The 18,328-nt window shown below is 43.2% G+C and overlaps 1 protein-coding gene across 1 annotated transcript in view; it reads left to right on the forward strand.

Moving 5' to 3' along the window:
• LOC309817752 (steryl-sulfatase-like) overlaps positions 1-18,328 on the forward strand; it is a 126,610-nt gene that overhangs the window by 56,418 nt on the left and 51,864 nt on the right. The window contains exon 6 of the mRNA XM_082647031.1: positions 3,555-3,691. Coding sequence (XP_082503157.1) covers positions 3,555-3,691 — 137 coding nt within the window. The remainder of the gene's footprint in view (positions 1-3,554; positions 3,692-18,328) is intronic.

The following is an 18,328-nucleotide window of genomic DNA, read 5'->3' on the forward strand; positions in this document are numbered from 1 at the left end:
TCACTGCTGTGGCCTCTCCCGTTGCGGAGCACAGGCTCCGGACACGCAGGCTCAGCGGCCATGGCTCACAGGCCCCGCCGCTCCGCGGCATGTGGGATCTTCCCGGACCGGGGCACGAGCCCGTGTCCCCTGCATCGGCAGGCGGACTCTCAACTGCGCCACCAGGGAAGCCCACATCCTGCATTTTAAGTTACGACCATGTACATGCTTGGGAAATGGAGTTTTTAAGCTTCCTTGTCTATTTTCCTTAACGGTAAGTCTAAAGATAAATGGGAGAGCAGAGGAGCCTCAGGTGGCAGTGAAATTGTACCCATTCGTAATGTAACTGTCTATTTTGGGAAGAGTATGAAGAGTGAGATTTTATGTTCATTTTGGGAAATCCAAGCCAGTTTTTAGCGCCCTAATCTGCTTCTTGAGAAGGAGGTACAGTGTATCCAGTTGTGAGGAAACGTGTGCCCAGAATGACTAGGGTGGAAATTGAATAGGCCTCCTGTGTGGCCAAAGTCCATGGTGTCCCATGGCTTAGTCTCACTTCTTTCAGGGTCTTCAAGGGTATGTACCCTTTGAGGTAGCCAAGGGATGCCTTTGGTACACACGCTCATGCAAATATCATCAGATTGGATGACAGCCCCTGTGCATCTCTCTGCACGTGAATATCTCTTCTTTTCTTTCTGAGAGGCAACAGTGAGATTTATACAACAGAGATGGTGGGTTCTAATTCTCCTGCCTTCAAACTCTAGTTACTGAGAGAAGTGGGGCAAGACACTTATAACCTTTTTTTTTTTTTTTGCTATCCTAGTTGTGAAATAATAGCAGTATTTCTTCATTTTATACTCTTGTAAAAGAAAAAAAAAATGTGACAGAATTCATCTCCCAGCGCTGGAAATATAAAACACTATTCAAGTAATCAACAACAAGTTGCTGAATTTGCTGTTTTCAGAGAACAGGAAGTGCCCGACTCACTCATAGTGTGTTCTTTTGTGTTTATTTTCTGTTCCCAAAAGTGAGCGACCTTGAAAGTGTGATACTCAGTAGATGTGAGCAGTTGACCCACAAGTGCGGTAGGAGCTGAAGGAACCCAAGTTGTATTCACATTAGGAAACTGAAAATGAATTTAGAGGAGTGTCGTCCATTTATTTATTAAAGGTAAAGTTACGGCATTTGTGAGACCCAGTTGTAAATTTGAAGTGGTTTTGGTTATCATGAGGGGTTAGGTTAGTAAGTAAACACATACAAGCAACGTTGCTTGAATTAAATAGATTCTTCCTTTAGAACTTTTGCTCCGTGGCCAAGATGTCGAACACAGGGTGTGATTCCTCCAAAACAGCCAGAGACTTTTGACTTAGGTTAGAAGTTTGGAGATATAGATCTACATATATAGGTAGACACACACACAGACACATATGTGTGTGTGTGTGTGTGTGTGTATAAAATATTTATACATATATGTGTATATATATTATTTTGTATATATAAAATATATATACACGCATATATATATATATGTATATATATATATATATTTACATGAACCACGTTGCATTCATGAGTCCCAAGTCGTTCACTAACGGTCTGGGTGGCACTTTTGAAGCTGAAAGAGCTAATGCAATATTTAATTGAATAACAGAGGTTTATGGAAGCGATGCTACCTGCAGTCATCGTGCTGGTGCCAGGAATCCACAGAGGTAGATGACATGCCCCAGCCTGTGGTCTAGTGGGAGAAGGAGAGCATATAAGTGATCCTTGGGGAGACCAGCAGATGCTTTATCAGAAATTACGTTCATTCACCCGTTAATGCATTCATTCCCTTCTTCATTTGTGCCCTGATAGCCTTCAAAAGGGCACTCACTCAGTGTTCCCTTTTAGCCAGAAAGGAATTGCTGATGGTCGCCTGGAATAAGGTATAGGAGAAGGCTATTGCATGAAACTGAAACACAGCAACTGAGTGCATTTCTCAGAGGTCCGCTAGATGTCAAGAGGAAGTGATGTGACTAATTGATCCCTTTGAGCAGACTCAGGTGTGAACCCCCAGACCTCCCTACAGTAACCATGCTGCCAGGCAGTTGTCCCAAGGACCACATGTGCACAGTGACTTTTAACGCTCCAGGGACTTACAATGCTCCAGCATCTGTGCTTTCTCAACAGTTCCACCAGACTAGGTTTAGGTGTACTCTGAACTACGAAAAGTTTTTGCAGTACCATCCGTCTCTCTTGACTAAAGTATAGATTGAGGCCAGTTCAGAGGATGTTCCATTCAACTTCCAAAATTCAGTATTGACAGTGGAGTGTTCCTGCCAGGAGACTTGTTCTCTAGGAGAAGGTGTGCAACATGGCAGCACACAGAGTTGAACTGGCTTTGAACTGTGGATCTAAGTAGTTGACAACTCAAGATAGTGTCCTTACTAGGTAGGAGCGTGTGTGCACGCACGTGTGTGTTTTCCAGAAAGAATACAGTTTTGTAGGTGCTTCAATTCATATAAATTTCAGAGAGAGAGGGAAGAATAGAATTCAAGAAAAAAGTAGGTCATTCTCCAATACATTTTTTTTTCTGAGTTGTCTCTTTGGAGAATATCTCAAGGACATAGCACATCAGTCTGCTGAACTGTAGAGGGTACAATGATTACCTATGGAGAGAGACTTGCCATCCCCCAAATAAGAGATTCAGTATTCGGCATCATTCAGTGGTGTTTTCTGAATTTTCAAACTGTATCGTGTAATCATAGGTTGATCCTAATCAGAATGGTGGCCATATCTTCTTTATCCATTCATTCGTTGATGGACACTTAGGTTGCTTCCATGTCTTGGCTATTGTGAATAGTGCTGCTATGAACATACGGGAATGGATGAGGAAGCTGTGGTACATATATACAATGGAATATTACTCAGCCACTAAAAAGAATGAAATAATGCCATTTGCAGCAACATGGATGGACCTGGAGATTATCATACTAAGTGAAGTAAGTCAGAAAAAGACAAATATTATATGATACTGCTTATACATGAAATCTTAAAAAACTGATACAAATGAACTTATTTACAAAACAGAAGCAGACTCACAGACTTAGAGAAAAAACTTATGGTCACCAGTGGGGAAGGGTAGCAGGGAGAGACAGATTGGGAGTTTGGGATTGACACGTACACACTGCCATATTTAAAAGAGATAACCAACAAGGACCTTCTGTATAGCACAGGGAACTCTACTCAGTATCCTGTAATAACCTAAATGGGAAAAGAATTTGAAAAACGACAGATACAGGTATATGGATAACCGAATCACTTTGCTGTATGCCCGAAACTAACACAACGTTGTTAATCAACTATATTCTGATACAAAATAAAAATTTTTGTAAAGTTCACTGCCATTAAGTCGGAGCTGATTTAATTTTCCTCAGTTCATATGCTGAATCTGATATTATCGTTTGAGACTGAAAATTATACATGCCATCTTTTTTAACCAAGGGAATAAACATTTTCACTTTCAGAATAAAAAACAAGCAAGCGGCAACGGTGGCCAACATGTTTATTTTGCTCTTGGATGTTGGTTTTTTTTTCAGGAACGCTAAGACCCCTTTCCTGCTTGTCCTGGCTTTCCTGCACATGCATACGGCTCTCTTCTCTTCGAAGGACTTTGCCGGCAAAAGTAAACACGGCGCTTATGGAGATGCTGCCGAGGAAATGGATTGGAGTGTCGGTATGTGTCCCTTTATCTTCCAGTCTGTCCTTCAAATGTGACTGAGGCTTTTCCTGCTTCTATCTTACTTCCTCTGAGTTTCCACCTATGTCCCCGTTGCCTTTAGAGACAGCACGTGCTTTTTGTTTTTGTGTTTCAAAAACACTAACTGTGAAAGGTAAGCAGAATACAAAACGCATCTCAGCCCCGAGTCCATGCTTGTGTTTACCAATGGATACAGCAGCAAGAGGAGTCTGGGTCTGTGGGCTGGTGATCAAAGAGATGAACGAAGAAAAGGAATCAAAGCATGAATCCTTATCACCGCTTATTCTTTTAGCAATTCAATGTGCACAACCCCTTGTCTGTAGCGAAGTTCAGCACAAGGTAGATCCGGGAGGCAGAAGCCTCGCCATGGGCTACGGCCTTGGTGAGTCTCCAGGCAGTAGCCCTGGAGTCTTCCTTGGATGCTGTGAGCCCCGCTGTGTTTCCTTCTTCTGCAGCTTGTGTTCTCCTTGCTGCATCTGTGAGGACGGCAGGAATTGCCTTGCTCTCTGTGTCCCTTCTCCCTAAGCAGGTTACCCTATTTCTGAGAAACGTAGCATGTTTTTCAGAGGTACTGGGAAGCCTTCCTTCTGAGGTTTCCTTTTTAAACGGTGTCTTGCACATCGACGCGAGATCATGGTGACCGTGCTTTCTTCTGCACGGCTAAGCCGTCTCGGGTCTATTCCACAGAGTGTGGAGGAAGCCAGAGTATGTGGGTTAAGCAAAGGGATGGAAAATCAGTGGGTTCTGAACTTTGCATTCAATTCCTATCTATCCCAGAGATGTCTCTTATGGTGACATTGCTCGCTCCATCTGGACAAAATTGGACAAAATTGAGCAAATGGCACCCGTGAACAGGTTGCTTAAGATTTTTGCATATTTCCTTTCTTTTCCTTTCCTCCCCCCACCCCCCGCCCCTCTTGTTCTTCCTTCCTTTTCTTTTTATGCCCTGGATTGATAGTTTTTTCATCGAGATGTTTTGGAGGTGTTTGAACATGGCCGCAGAGTTTCTTGGTCGGTTTGTATTAAAAGCAAACTGAGCGTGATTTGGTCACCAACGTTGGGAATGACAAGAACAAGTTTTGTTTCATTTAAATCTTCTAAGGAGCACCGTCTTTTGGACAAGATGACTGTACCCTTATTCTAGCTTCTAGCTCTTTCTGTTACTCTCTCCGTGAACTTCAGAGATGTCTTAAACCTGTGGGCCTGATGAATTCAGACGAGGTAACTTCCAAGTTTCTTTCTTTTCTAACCTTGTCTGTGATGCTGTCACATAACAGAAGTGAGCACAGATGCTGAACACGTACTAGGAAAAACAAAACCAGAATAACCTGCCTAATGAGATGCGTAAGAAGAATTCATTATACTTAGGGCTTTGACATACACCCATACAAGCCTGCCTTCTTTCATTTTTCATTCTTAAAACGGTACATGTAAATTAGTATCCATTTTCCACACCGTAGTAGTGTAAATCACTAGAGTACTTCGTAGTGTGAGTCAGTAGCATATTTTATCTCTTTAATGAGCATTATATGTTAGTGTAACAGGTTTCGTGTACCTCTCTGACATTTGTTGGCTAGCAAGCAAAGTCATACAAGTGTCATCACACCTACTGATTAATTTTTATTAGAGCAGTACATTGGGACTTAGACTCATTAAAAAAGTCTAAGTCCCAATGTTTTCCTGCTACTGGTCCCTCTTGAATAAAACAGAGAATGTTTTTTAATCTTCGAGATCTGCATTAGACCCTGATATCGTATTAATAGATGATTGTGTTCTTTTTTTTTGCCAAAAAATAAAAATCCTTCCCTTAAGCCATTACATTCATTTCTCAGGATGTTTCTGTTGTTTTACAAATACCTCTGAGCATTTGGAGGAATAGTCCTTCTTTCCAAAATGAGCCTTTTATTGTCACACAGAAGGGGACTGTAGCACTCTGGATAATTATGTAATAAAATAACATGAGCGTATTGGCTTAAAAAGAAACGCTGCTAGTACCATGGGCCGCTGAGCTACAAGATGTTACCCAGAGAGGGCACGTCTCTGTCCTTTAGTGCATTTTCTTTCTAAGTGTTTGGAGGCGACGTCGTTATATGCGGCATAACTTTCCGCACTGTGGGTTTCTCTGTACCTGTAAAGACAAACTCAGAAAAAGAACCTTTCTTACTTAGTTGTCCGCCATGGCCAATCTCACCCCATATCATGGTGCTGGGTGGCCTTATTCTTACCTGTGCGATCGCTGTAGCTTGTCTTGTTATCATGACGCAGGAAGGACTGACTGCACAGATGTGGTGTAAGGTCTACGCCGTGGAGCTCGCGGTAAAAGCTGGCAGGGGTCGCTGAAATCCTGGAACTCGAATACTGCCATGCAGTTCGAGGGGTGGGCAGTGTTCTAATACTCACAGCCACCGCCTATGAAGTGTGTGCCCTGCACCTGGTCTGGGACTTCACAGGTGTCCCCTCCCTTCGTGCTGTCAACAATCAGGGCGGCATTCCTGCTGCGTCAGAGTGGTTTACAGTCGACGGTAAGTCACAGGGAAAGAGCCGGTTCCTTCATTCATCACCTCTAGTAGATGCCATTTGTGTGCCTAGCATTGTTTTTTTTTTGAGGGAGAATGCAATGATGGTGAGACCTTGGCTTAAGAGAATTTAGGGGCTCCTAAGGGATTTAAGATTCTTCCAGTTGATCTTGTAATAGCCCAGAGCAGAAAGGAATGAATGAGTGTCCCGAGGGAGGTGCAGATAACGCTCGAGTGGTTTCGAAGGGGAAGGGTCTCCGTGTGTGACCAGTGGCCGGCCTCACCATTTCAGCAGGGCACACTTACGGGTGAAGCCTTTGGGCAGTCGGGGCTCTATTGCCGAGTCTGATTTTCAGCTTCTCAAGCAGCAGAGCTTTGGGGGAGGAACAAATGGGTAAAATCAAGTGTTTTCCAATGCACTCCACGTATTTTTTCTTTGGGGGGAGGGGGGCGGGTGCGTGTCATTCTATCTGTTGTAATGACATCTACCAGAGACCTGTGCATGGGTGGGGGGCAGAGGGAGCAGGTGGAGGGATGGAAGTGGTTCCCGCCAGTGGTGTGTTATCTGTGACGTGTCCCCGTTACAGCGCTCACAGGGGCTCAGGTGGAATTTGCCTGCGATGGGCTTTAATTTTGCTCAGGATGAGACTGGCAAATTCTGTAACCTACAAAGAGAATGCAAGTGAATGCAAGTTGAGAACAATGAGGTGAACATAAAAATAAATCTCTGACTTCAAACCTTTCAATTAAAAAAAAATCCCTGCCACTTCTAAGGGTTGAGACCCCGTGGCTTACGTGAGATTCTTTCTTTCAAACAAAAACACTAAGTCTTTTTCTTACGTGGAAGGAACACCAACCTTCTTAGTGGGACCCCGGAAGTCTTCAGGCGTTTGGTTGTCAATTGCTTTGGGTCTGTGATCCGGCATCCCTATGGGCCGTGTCTGATAAGGCAACCTCAGTTTCTCCAGCTAGTGATTCTCCCGTTGGGGCTCTGGGCAGCGCCACTGTCTGTGGGTACAGGAATGGAACAGTGAACTCAGCGGAAGGAAAAATAATGGATGAATTCATGAAAGGCGAGCCGGGGGGATGGTACAGAGTGAATCCTTTTCCATACCTGCCGTGTGGTAAGCCATGTGCCACAGAGCTTTCTTGGCCACACGTCAAATCTGTCTTGACAAAGGGAGAATACATTGGAAAGCCTCATTTAGCAGGAGATCAGGATGGTCCCAAGAACCTCGAGAAACCCAAGGAAACTCTGAAAATAAGAAGGCTTAGGGATTGGTCCAAGTCCCTCAAACATACAGCAGAATTCTAACCAGCGTTTGGCTTATGGGACATAGGTCTAAGGAATGATCCATTTAAAAACGACTGTTTCTAAAACTCTTGGATTAAAATAGTTGTTGGAGTCTGAAATGCAGTGTACAGTGAATAACCCCTCAGGGACAGGTGCATTTACTCAGGCAAAAGTGCTCTGGTTGCGTTTCTGTAGAAGACATCTTCTTTAGAATGCTATAGACCAGGCCCATAGTAGGTACCCAGTAAGTAATTTTTCAAGGTCAACCCACGGGGAGCAGGTGCCTGTAAGTTGTAAGGCCCTGACTGTGGTGCTGGAATTGCTAGGAAAGCATGGCTTTTCCTTACACATGTGGACACTGGTCCAAAACGTGTGGCCGTGGATTCGATGACTTTGCAAGAATATTAAAAGCAGTCGAGCACCGTGTGACTCAAGTTGTATCTCCATCTTAATCCAGGATAAAAGGTTCAAAATCCACCTCCCTGTTTCTAGTTCTCGAGAACTGACGTTGCAATGTCGATATGCTTCGTCCTTCTTCTGTTCCACAGAGAGTGTCATCTGAGCTGTAAGCTTGTGTGTTTCGCTTGGGATTCAATACATCACTTTTCCATCTTGAATTTTTAAAATGCTCTCATTCTTGATAAATGAGACCTTCTTTAAAACGTGAAAATCTGTACTCAGCCGTAAAAAGGAACAGAATTGGGTCATTTGTAGAGACGTGGATGGACCTAGAGACGGTCATACAGAATGAAGTAAGTCAGAAAGAGAAAAACAAATATCATATATTAATGCATATCTGTGGAGTCCAGAAAAATGGTACAGATGAACCTATTTGCAGGGCAAGAATAGGAACGCAGACATAGAGAACAAATGTATGGACACCAAGGGGGGAAGGGTGGGGTGGGATGACTTGGGAGATTGGGATTGACATATATACACTACTATGTATAAAATAGATCACTAATGAGAACCTACTGTATAGCACAGGGAACTCTACTCAGTGCTCTGAGGTGACCTAAATGAGAAGGAAATCCAAAAAAGAGGTGACATTTGTAAACGTAGAGCTGATTCACTTTGCTGTACAGTAGAAACGAACACAACATTGTAAAGCAGCTCTACTCCAATGTAAAAAAAAGTGAAAATCATGTGTTTGTTTCTGAGGCATCCTGAAAATGGAAGGGCAGGTAGGGATTCAAAGGAAGGGCAAAACAGGAGGAATCCCCAAAAGAACAACGAAAGAACAGCCAGAGGATGAGAATAACGACGAGGAGAAGTAGGGTCATGGCACTCAGGGGTGAGGAGCATCTCAAGGAAGGAGAATTAGCGCCAACCAGGACTTCTGAGACATCACGTAAGGAAGAGGTGAAAAGGCAGCAGTGCATTCAGCGACCGTGAACTTCAGGATTGCATCAGATTGCAAAGCGAGGGATCTTTGAGGAGCTGGCGGTCAATGAGGTTGGATATCCCTTTTCTTTTAGCTGAAGTATAGTTGAGTTACAATGTTGTGTTAGTTTCATGGGTATTCCTTTTGAAGAAGCACAGAGGAACTCGAACACAGGGATGACTTATCAGACTGTGTCTAGCTCAGCTGTTTGGAGACTGTGATCTGAGTGTTGGCATCCCTATGTGGGGACTGAGTGATCTGCAGTCCGATGCAGGGGCAGAGAGAAGGGTCAAGGATTTGACAGATGACTGAGATTTTGCCGGGGTATACCACAAAACACGACTGGACGTGAGAGTTGGGTGGTCGTCAGGAGAGCGACTGGGCTGGCAGAGTAGGGGAGGGGAAGGGAGAAGGAAGGGGACTGGTGGCTTGGGAGGTGACAGGTTGGAGGTCCAAATCGGATGGTAGGAAAGGTGTTGGCAGGCTAGGACAAGGTGAAAGTGTTTACATTTCAGGAGTAGGACAATTCCAGCTGTTCCCAGATCCATGGCATGTATTTAGTTTTTTTTTGGCCACACAGCATGGCATTCGGGATCTTAGTTCCCCGACCAGGGATGGAACCCGTGCCCCCTGCAGTGGAAACGCGGAGTCTTGACCACTGGACCACCAGGGAGGCCCCTGTGGCATGTATTTAGGATGATGAGTGACAGACTGGGACGCAGTCGTCTCACGTCAAGAGATGAAGTAACTGGGAAGCCAGGGTGTTCAGCGGGCACCTTTGGGGTGACAGGGATACACCATAGATGGGGACCTTGGCAGTTTATGGCTGGGTGGGGGGCTGGAGGGCTAACGGTGGACTTTACAGGGAGAAATGCCAAGTCATTAGGGACCACGTGTTCAGGAGCTGAACTTCCAGTTTCATGAGTTAGACAGTCACAATGGAGGCTTGGAAATTATTTCAGGGCTGGGTCACCAGTGGAAGGTCCCAGTGTTTAAGAGGTTTCAGGGAGGAACAGGGGTGGTCCATGTGCTCTAAAAGCTCCCAGCCCTGTGCAGCAAAGCCGCATCTGTCAACTCAGGGACGTAGAGGCGGTACTGAGAGCTGGGTGCTCGAAACACGTGGATCGTTGTCACTTTGTAGCCTTTGGCCCCAAGGTCGTGAGCAGTGCTGGGGGTGCACTTTGAGGTCATAGGAACCAGAACGTGGAGCGTTCCGTCATAAAACTCTTAAGCTTCTGAAGGAAAGCACGTGTACTGCCCAGTCTTCTGCAGCGGAGGTTGGAGGTGGTGGGAATTCTTAAATGTGTGTGTTTTTTTTTTAATTTGCATTTTTGTTTTAAAATATGCTCTGCATGAAGGGATGCTCAACGTAGCTAATTATTAGAGAAATTCAAATAACCACAATGAGTCAGAATGGCCATCTGGCCATCGTCAGAAAGTCTATAAATGGTGGAGAGGGTGTGCAGAAAAGGGAACCCTCCTATACTGTTGGTGGGAATGTAAATTAGTGCAGCCACTGTGGAGAACAGTGTGGAGCTCCTTAAAAAACTAAAACTAGTTTTTGCCATGTGATCCAGCCATCCCACTCCTGAGTATATGTCCAGAGAAAATCATAATTCGAAAAGGCACATGTACCCCTGTGTTCATTGCAGCACTACTTACAGTGGCCAGGATATGGAAACAACCTAAATGTCCATCGACAGATGAATGGATAAGGAACATGTGGTACATGTATACAATGGAATATTACTCAGCCATAAAAAAGAATGAAATAATGCCATTTGCAGCAACATGGATGGACCTAGAGATGACCACACTAAGTGAAGGAAGTCATGCAGAGAAAGACAAGTATTATATGGTACCACTTATGTGTGGAATCTAAAAACTAAATGAATCTATGTACAAAAGAGAAACAGACTCACAGACGTAGAAGACAAACTATGGTTATCAAAGGGGAAAGCGTCGGGGGAAGGATAAACTAGGACAAACTTAAAGGAAAAGATTGCTAGATTTAATGACAAAATCTGTTATTTCCTGATGTCAAAAGAAGAAGCTAGCCAGACCAAAATCGATTAAAAAGCCTTTGCGACATCTATGTAAAATGAAAAGAAAATCTATGTGATACAGAAAGAGCTCATACAAAGAAACTGATAAAAAAGATAAGTATCAGAAGAAATGAGTTGTACCCATTTGTAGTATCAGCTCGCCACAAATTGCTAGCATTATGATTTCCAAAAAAAAAAACCACCCCCACAAAAAAAAATTTGTTAATGCGTGAAAGAGGGCATCTTATTATATTTTTTTATTTTTTAAATTTTTGTATTGAAGTACAGTTGAAGTAAAATATTATGTTACAGGTGTACAGTATAGTGATTCACCACTTTTAATGTTATACTCCACTTACAGTTATTATAAAATATTGGCTATATTGCCTGTGTTGTTCATTCTTATAGCTTATTTTATACCTAATAGTTTGTACCAAAAGAGGGCAACTTTTTTGAAAGTTACATATGCCGTCCCGTATTGATTCCTAAAGAGGTCCGTTTTCTTTCTTTTTTTAATCAAACAACAAAAATACTGTTGTCGTTTATCAAGTGGGGTCAGTACATTTTCACAAGCCCCATCCTCCAAGGATGACATGGTAAGGAGCTCCAGCAGCTGAATTTTTCACGAAGTCGCCTCTGCTAACCATACTTCTGAGTTTAGCTTACAAAGTGTATTTTAAATATTCAGCCAACACTTCTTCTGAATCCCAAGCCATCAGTGACACAATTATTAAAACTCAACTCAAGCAACAAACTGGATCTTATTTTCTCACTGGTGCTTTCCTTCATTGAAAATTCCCTTTTGGAATTTTGAAAAAATGTTAAGTCGTCTGGGAGACAGAGCGAGTGTGTGTGTGTATGTGTGTGTTTACACTTGTCCTTTTGCATTTTCTCTTCAACTGCATCCTTAATAACACACCTTAAAAAATGCATGAGTTTGTAAAATTTGCTTAATTCAATAACTTCCGTGAGATGCTAATTCCCCAAAGTAGAAATTGAATTTTTTAAAAGGGAAATGCACCAGTTTATTCCAGCCTATCAAATCTTAGCTATAAGCTTGGGACGGCAGTTTAGCTCTGAATCAGATGAATTATGACCTCCAGTGCTATCACCGTAATCCCTGGTTACTGAGATAATCAGGAAACAGAGCCTGCAGACAGCGTCATCCCTGGGACTTTTGACAGGGTCTGGTATTACAAAAACCTCTGCCTAATGAACAGATTTTTCATTCAAGCAGATCTAGACAGGAGAGAAATGAAATCCTTTCCATTGCAGACCACTGTTTACCTGAATGCAAGATACATAACGAAGTTTTGAAACTTGAAGAAAACATTGAACAGGAAATGATGACAACCTGTACGTGTAAAGGAGTGACTAATACAGACCCACCTACACATCCTTCTCTTTCCACGATTGTCAAATCTATTTAATAAAAAGACAGGATTAACAAAAAAAACTACTATGCTCAATTAACAAAGATAGACAATAAGTTTCAGGACATGTACCAAAAAATTAAGAAGATGTGCTCTTAGGCTGTTTGGGAGAGCTTACTGTGAACTTTCAAAATGCAGGGCTTCTGCAAATAGTATATGGGGTATTGTTACTGGAATATACATTTATTTTTTAAATTTTATTGAAGTAGAGTTGATTTACAATGCTGTGTTAATTTCTGCTGTACAGCAAAGTGACTCAGTTATGCATATATATACATTCTTTTTCATATTCTTTTCCGTGATGGTTTATCATAGGATATTGAATATAGTTCCCTGTTCTGTGCTCTACAGTAGGACTTTGTTATCTATCCTATATGTGTATATATATATATATATATATATATGTATAAAATAGTTTGCACCTGCTAATCCCAACCTCCCAAGCCATCCCTCCCCCACCCCACTCCCCCTTGGCAACCACAAGTCTGTGTGTCTGTGAGTCTGTTTCTGTTTTGTAGATAAGTTCATTTGTGTCATATTTTAGATTCCACATATAAGTGACATCATATGGTATTTGTCTTTCTCTGTCTGACTTACTTCACTTCGTATGATCACCTCTAGGTCTAGCCATGTTGCTGCAAATGGCATTATTTCATTCTCTTTGATGGCTGAGTAATATGGAATATATGTTTGTTGAGGTTCATACTCCTTGCAGCCTTGAAGGAAATGAATTTACGATACATGAAAATCAAATCACCTATGCCAAGATTTCCCATTGTTGACAATTTCTGAAGTGTATGTTTCAGGAGTTCTTTGTGAATGACAGAGCATGGGTTGGCGGACACAGTGGGTGTGAAAGATCGCTGACCAGCCCGGAATCATGCTTTCTTCTGTGCCGCTACTTTGGGGCAGTTTTCTATTCCTGCAGGGGCTGTCGTGTATCAGGATGAGGTCACCCTTTAGTTCTGGGCTCCACAGAATTCAGGAGCAGAGTTCTGAGGGCCCTGTCTACCTGCATCTCATATACCCTTTTGTAAGAGAAAAAAAGTTTTTAAATTGTTGTCAGTGTCATCTGTATTTTTTTTTAAGTTGAATGTTCTCCTCACTAGATGTAACGCTTTTTCTGATGTCCAACGTCATCCATGTTATGCAAAACCAAGTAATGCAGACACAAGCAAGAGAAGGGGATTGCCCCGTGTGACCCCACCCCTATTAGGTAACCTCGTTCATGGATCACTCCATAGCTTTCCTGTCTTATATGTTGCCAGTGCTATATAAGACTAAGATACAATCCTTATTATTGAGAGTGTCTTATACAAACTCTATACACTGTTTTGCAACTTTCATTTTCCACTTACCTATATATACTTAGGCATTTTTCAATATCAGCATTTCAATCTTGATGTCCTCGCTCTTAGACTATGGTTTACTTAATCAGTCCCCTGGGAGGGACATCTGAGTTCCCACCAAATTTTTGTTTTTCTGTTTCAAGCAATGCTATCATGATTATTCTTCTCTGTATCTCTAGATGAACTTGTTGGAGCATTTTTTTAAAGAAAAAAATCTCCAAATTAAAATGCTGGATCAAAGAGTCTTTAAAAATTGAGTGTTAGTAGCGACTGAGTAAAATGTCTTACCCTTGTTTTTCCTGCAACAGTGGGACACCCACTGAGGATCTATGAGAATGCTAATTTCCTCATAATCTTACCAACTCTAGAATTATGATTCTAACAGTGTGATTCTGAAAGTATTGGGTTGGCCAGAAAGTTAGCTGGGGTTTTCCCATAACATCTTATGGAAACCCGAACGAACTTTCTGGCCAACCCAATATTTTTACTTGTAAATTTGTCAGGTGGAAAATACTCTTTCACTACTTAAATTTCCCTTTCTGCTGCATGTGAAGTTGAGACTATATTTTAGTCCAGGGTTGTATTTTTTTCTCCTAAGAATCCCCTGTTCATATTTTTTGGCCACTTTTCTGTTGGATTGTGGGTCTTCTTCTTGTTGATTTGTATGGGCTTTTTACATATTAAGGACATGAGTATTTTACTTGTATGTTGCAAATATTTTTCCTGCTTTTTTGTTTGTAGTTTCATTTTATTTATAGAGTCTTTTGTGATGAACTCCCATGGTCAGATTTGACTGCCTTTCTTTCATGACTTTGGGGATTGATAACTGGCTAAAAAGGGCTTTCTCTACCCACCAAATTATATAGCATTTGTCTTATATTTCCTCCCATTATGTTTATGGTCTCATGCTTAACAGGTATTTAATCTATGGAGAGGAATGTGTGTGTGTGATTGTGAGTGTGTGTGTGTGTGTGTGTGTGTGTGTGTGTGTGTGTGTGTCCCCATGAAATGTCATTTGTCCATTATTATAGGTATTGGTCTTGGTTGGGTAGCCCGCCTGGCTGGTGTGGGACCTTGCAGAACTTGAGTAAGACGGGTGTTTGTGGCCCGATGCTGTACCTTGCCTCTGGGCAGCAGGCAACAGGTCAGGCCCTTCCTTCAGGTCTCTGCATTTCACAACAGTGGAGTCCTTACAGCCACTGTATATCAGGTGTCTGTAGTTAGGGGATCTCCTCCCATGGGGACCAGCACGGGACAATTGACAAGGAAGGTCTACCCTGTGAGTAGACAAGGGGATCGGCTCACACCTGTCCTGACACCCCCGGGGGTTGGTGTCAAGCATCTTAGGGCAGACAGGGATGGCAGCCACACCCCTTCCACTACCTGTTTCTCGTTGGTGTTACTGTCCCACCTGGCCGGGGTCACAAAGCCTTCAGGTCGTGCAGGGGAGAGGTAATCCCCAAATATCCCCAAAGGGAGGTCCCTGCTCTGCTCCTAAATGTCTTTGCGGGCAGTGAGGAGGGAGCAGTTTGGCAGGTGCCATGTTTCCACTTGCCCTCACCTGTGCGGATCCCACCTGCATCTAAAGCTCAAGGTGCACGCCTGGGGTCCTGCTCTGCCTTCCCCCGATGGTCCTGAATTGGTCATGTTCCTTCTAGATGAGTCACCTTTGCAAAGAGAGTTAGGACGCACATTCATCCTGTTTCTAGAATCCTCAAAAAACAGAGTGAAAGCTGTATCGATTTTTACTTTTAGAAGATGGAAAAAAATACGGGATTGTTGGAAGACATTTATAACCATGTTTCTGAGTGTGCGGTTTCAACAAAGGCAGGCAATTCATGAGCTGAGCCCATTCTTCCAGGTAAGACAGTTCTCAAAAGGCTGTTAGGATATACCCAGAGAAAACCATAATTCAAAAAGACATGTGCACCCCAATGTTCATTACAGCACTATTTACAATAGCCAGAACATGGAAGCAACCTAAAGATCCATCGACAGATGAATGGATAAAGAAGATGTGGCACATATATACAATGGAATATTACGCAGCCATAAAAAGGAAGGAAACTGGGTCATTTGTAGAGACGTGGATGGACCTAGAGACTGTCCTACAGAGTGAAGTAAGTCAGAAAGAGAAAAACAAATATCGTACATTAACGCATATTTGTGGCATCTGGAAAAACGGTACAGATGAACCAGTTCGCAAGGCAGAAATAGAGACACAGACGTAGAGAACAAACATGTAGATACCAAAGCGGGGGAAAGCAGGGGTGGGATGAATTGGGAGATTGGGATGGACATATATACACTACTATGTATAAAATAGATAACTAATGAGAACCTGCTGTGTAACCCAGGGAACTCCACTGTACAGTAAAAACTAACACAACGTTGTAAAACCACTATACCCCAATTTTAAAACATTAAGTTAATTTTTTTAAAAAAAGGCTGTTAGGGATGGAGTTGCTCTTGGCTGTGTTCAGTGAGACGTTTGGTGTTGTGTTCCTGCCTCTAGTCCTGGCCCTTGTGGTTTTCACTGCGTCTTCAGACTTCGTCCTGTTGTCACACCGCCACCACCTGGCTCCCTAGCAGTACTGATTCTCGCAGTAGTAAGCGTGTGCATCTTCTCTCGCCTGCCACTTACTCTCTCCAGGTGCCGTGCCTCCGTAGCAATTCCCACGTAGTCCTGTGAGGTGGGGGCTGCATTACCCCATTTTACAGATGTGCAAACCAAGGCACACAGGAGGAACCGGCTTGTCCCAGCAAGCTCTCGCAGCTGGCGAGTGGCAGAGGCAGAATTTTGACGCAGGTCCATGCTGTGACACCCCACATAGTGTTATTGTGACAGATGTCGTCGTGAGACGTGGCTTCTGCATCTTGACGGCAGTGGGCCTGTCAGGGAAGGGCATAGACTTTGGGACCAGAGGCCCGAGGTTCCACCCCACCTGCTCCAAACCTGGGTAAACCGGGGCAGGTTACCTCTCTGGTTGGACCTCTATTTCCTCATTTGTGAAATGGGATGCTAACATTGCCTGTCCAGTTGCAAACTGGTATATGTATGTGTACATCTGGAAAGCTTAACATGAACCGTAATGGAAAAGAATATGAATATGTATAACTGAGTTACTTTGCTGTACACCAGTAATCAACACAACATTGTAATTCAACTATACTTCAATAAAAAAAAATTTAAAAAGAAAAACTTTGCAAAAAAAAAAACACTGCCTCTCTTGCTGGGCCATCTTGGAAACTGTCCAGGATGTGTTAAGAACGCTATAGATGTCCGTTAGGATTATGACAGCTACACACACAACTTCCATTGTGTGTCTGCACTTCACCACCTCTCCTCGAACTATACTTTCTTAGTCTTTTTTGGTGGGAAAGGGGAGCAAATGGCCTTTGATGTCGCGGGTGCCAGTTTCATGTGTCTCGTGACATCCTGTTGGTTTGATGTGTAGCCATGAGAAAATGGAGTAAATGTGACCGAGTTCAACCTCATACTGCTCGCCGCACAGCACGCCGATAAATAGAGAGACGAGTTACTGGGGCAAGGGGTAGCGACTTTATTCAGAACGCCAGCAGACCAAGAAGGTGGTGGCCTAGTGTCCCAAAGACCCATCTTCCCCAAGTTAGAATTCAGGCTTCTTTTACACTAAAAGGGGAGGGAGTAAAGTCAAACATTTTCTGGTGCTGGTCAGCCTCTGGAGGGGATGTGTTCATTTCTTCCTTCTTGCAGTCGTTCACAGGGGGACCTGGTCAGGATGTTTCCTGTGAGCTAAGCAAAGGTATTTTACCTTCATGCTCATGACCTGGAACACCGGGTCCCCAGAGATGGGCCATTAGGTATATAGGCACCATCCCTTCAGTGATGAACTTGTAATAGAATACAGAGGTTCTTCCCTATTACGTCAATAGCATCTTTCTGTAGTCTTTGCCATCTGAGATCACTGGAACATGACTCTGCATACAGGCTGAAGGAGCGGCATCTCCAAGAAACCCTGTGGATCGAGAATTCAGGGCCACTGACTGAGTCTGCGGGGAGATGACTGTGTGTGTTTGCAGGTGGTTTCTGGGCTGACCCACTTGGCTGCATCTCTCAATATGGCGGCCGTAGCCCTGGGTTGGGGGCAGTTATGACTTTCTGCTTTTCAGTTACCTTAGGATGGAAGCATTTGGGAAGGAAAGTCTCTTTACGGAGGACTCTATAAGTCATTTGATTTGCTCCCAACCAGTAGAGAAAAAGCGAAGCCAGGTCATCAAGTAGCATACATCCCTAAACAAACTCTTTCTCCAACCAAAATGGATCCTTGTCCGTTGGGTACCCCAGATACCACTGATGCAAAAACACTAAAACAGAGCAAAGCTCTGTGGTTTCTGGAGTTTGCTGGGTGCTTGCTGCCCTAAACAGAAAATTTCATTTATTAAGGTCACTGACAGCAGATGCACCCATCGGCTCTAATTTACAGAAAAATGTGCATGTTTCTCAGTTACTTAACTTTTAAAACCAACACTCAGTGACATTCAGCTCCATGATCTCCTGGCAAAATGGGCCTTTGGCAACGTGTTCACATTCCCAGTTCATAGAAAATCGT

The sequence above is a fragment of the Grampus griseus genome (assembly GCF_964374135.1).
Source record: "Grampus griseus genome assembly, chromosome: Y".
Taxonomy (NCBI): domain Eukaryota; kingdom Metazoa; phylum Chordata; class Mammalia; order Artiodactyla; family Delphinidae; genus Grampus; species Grampus griseus.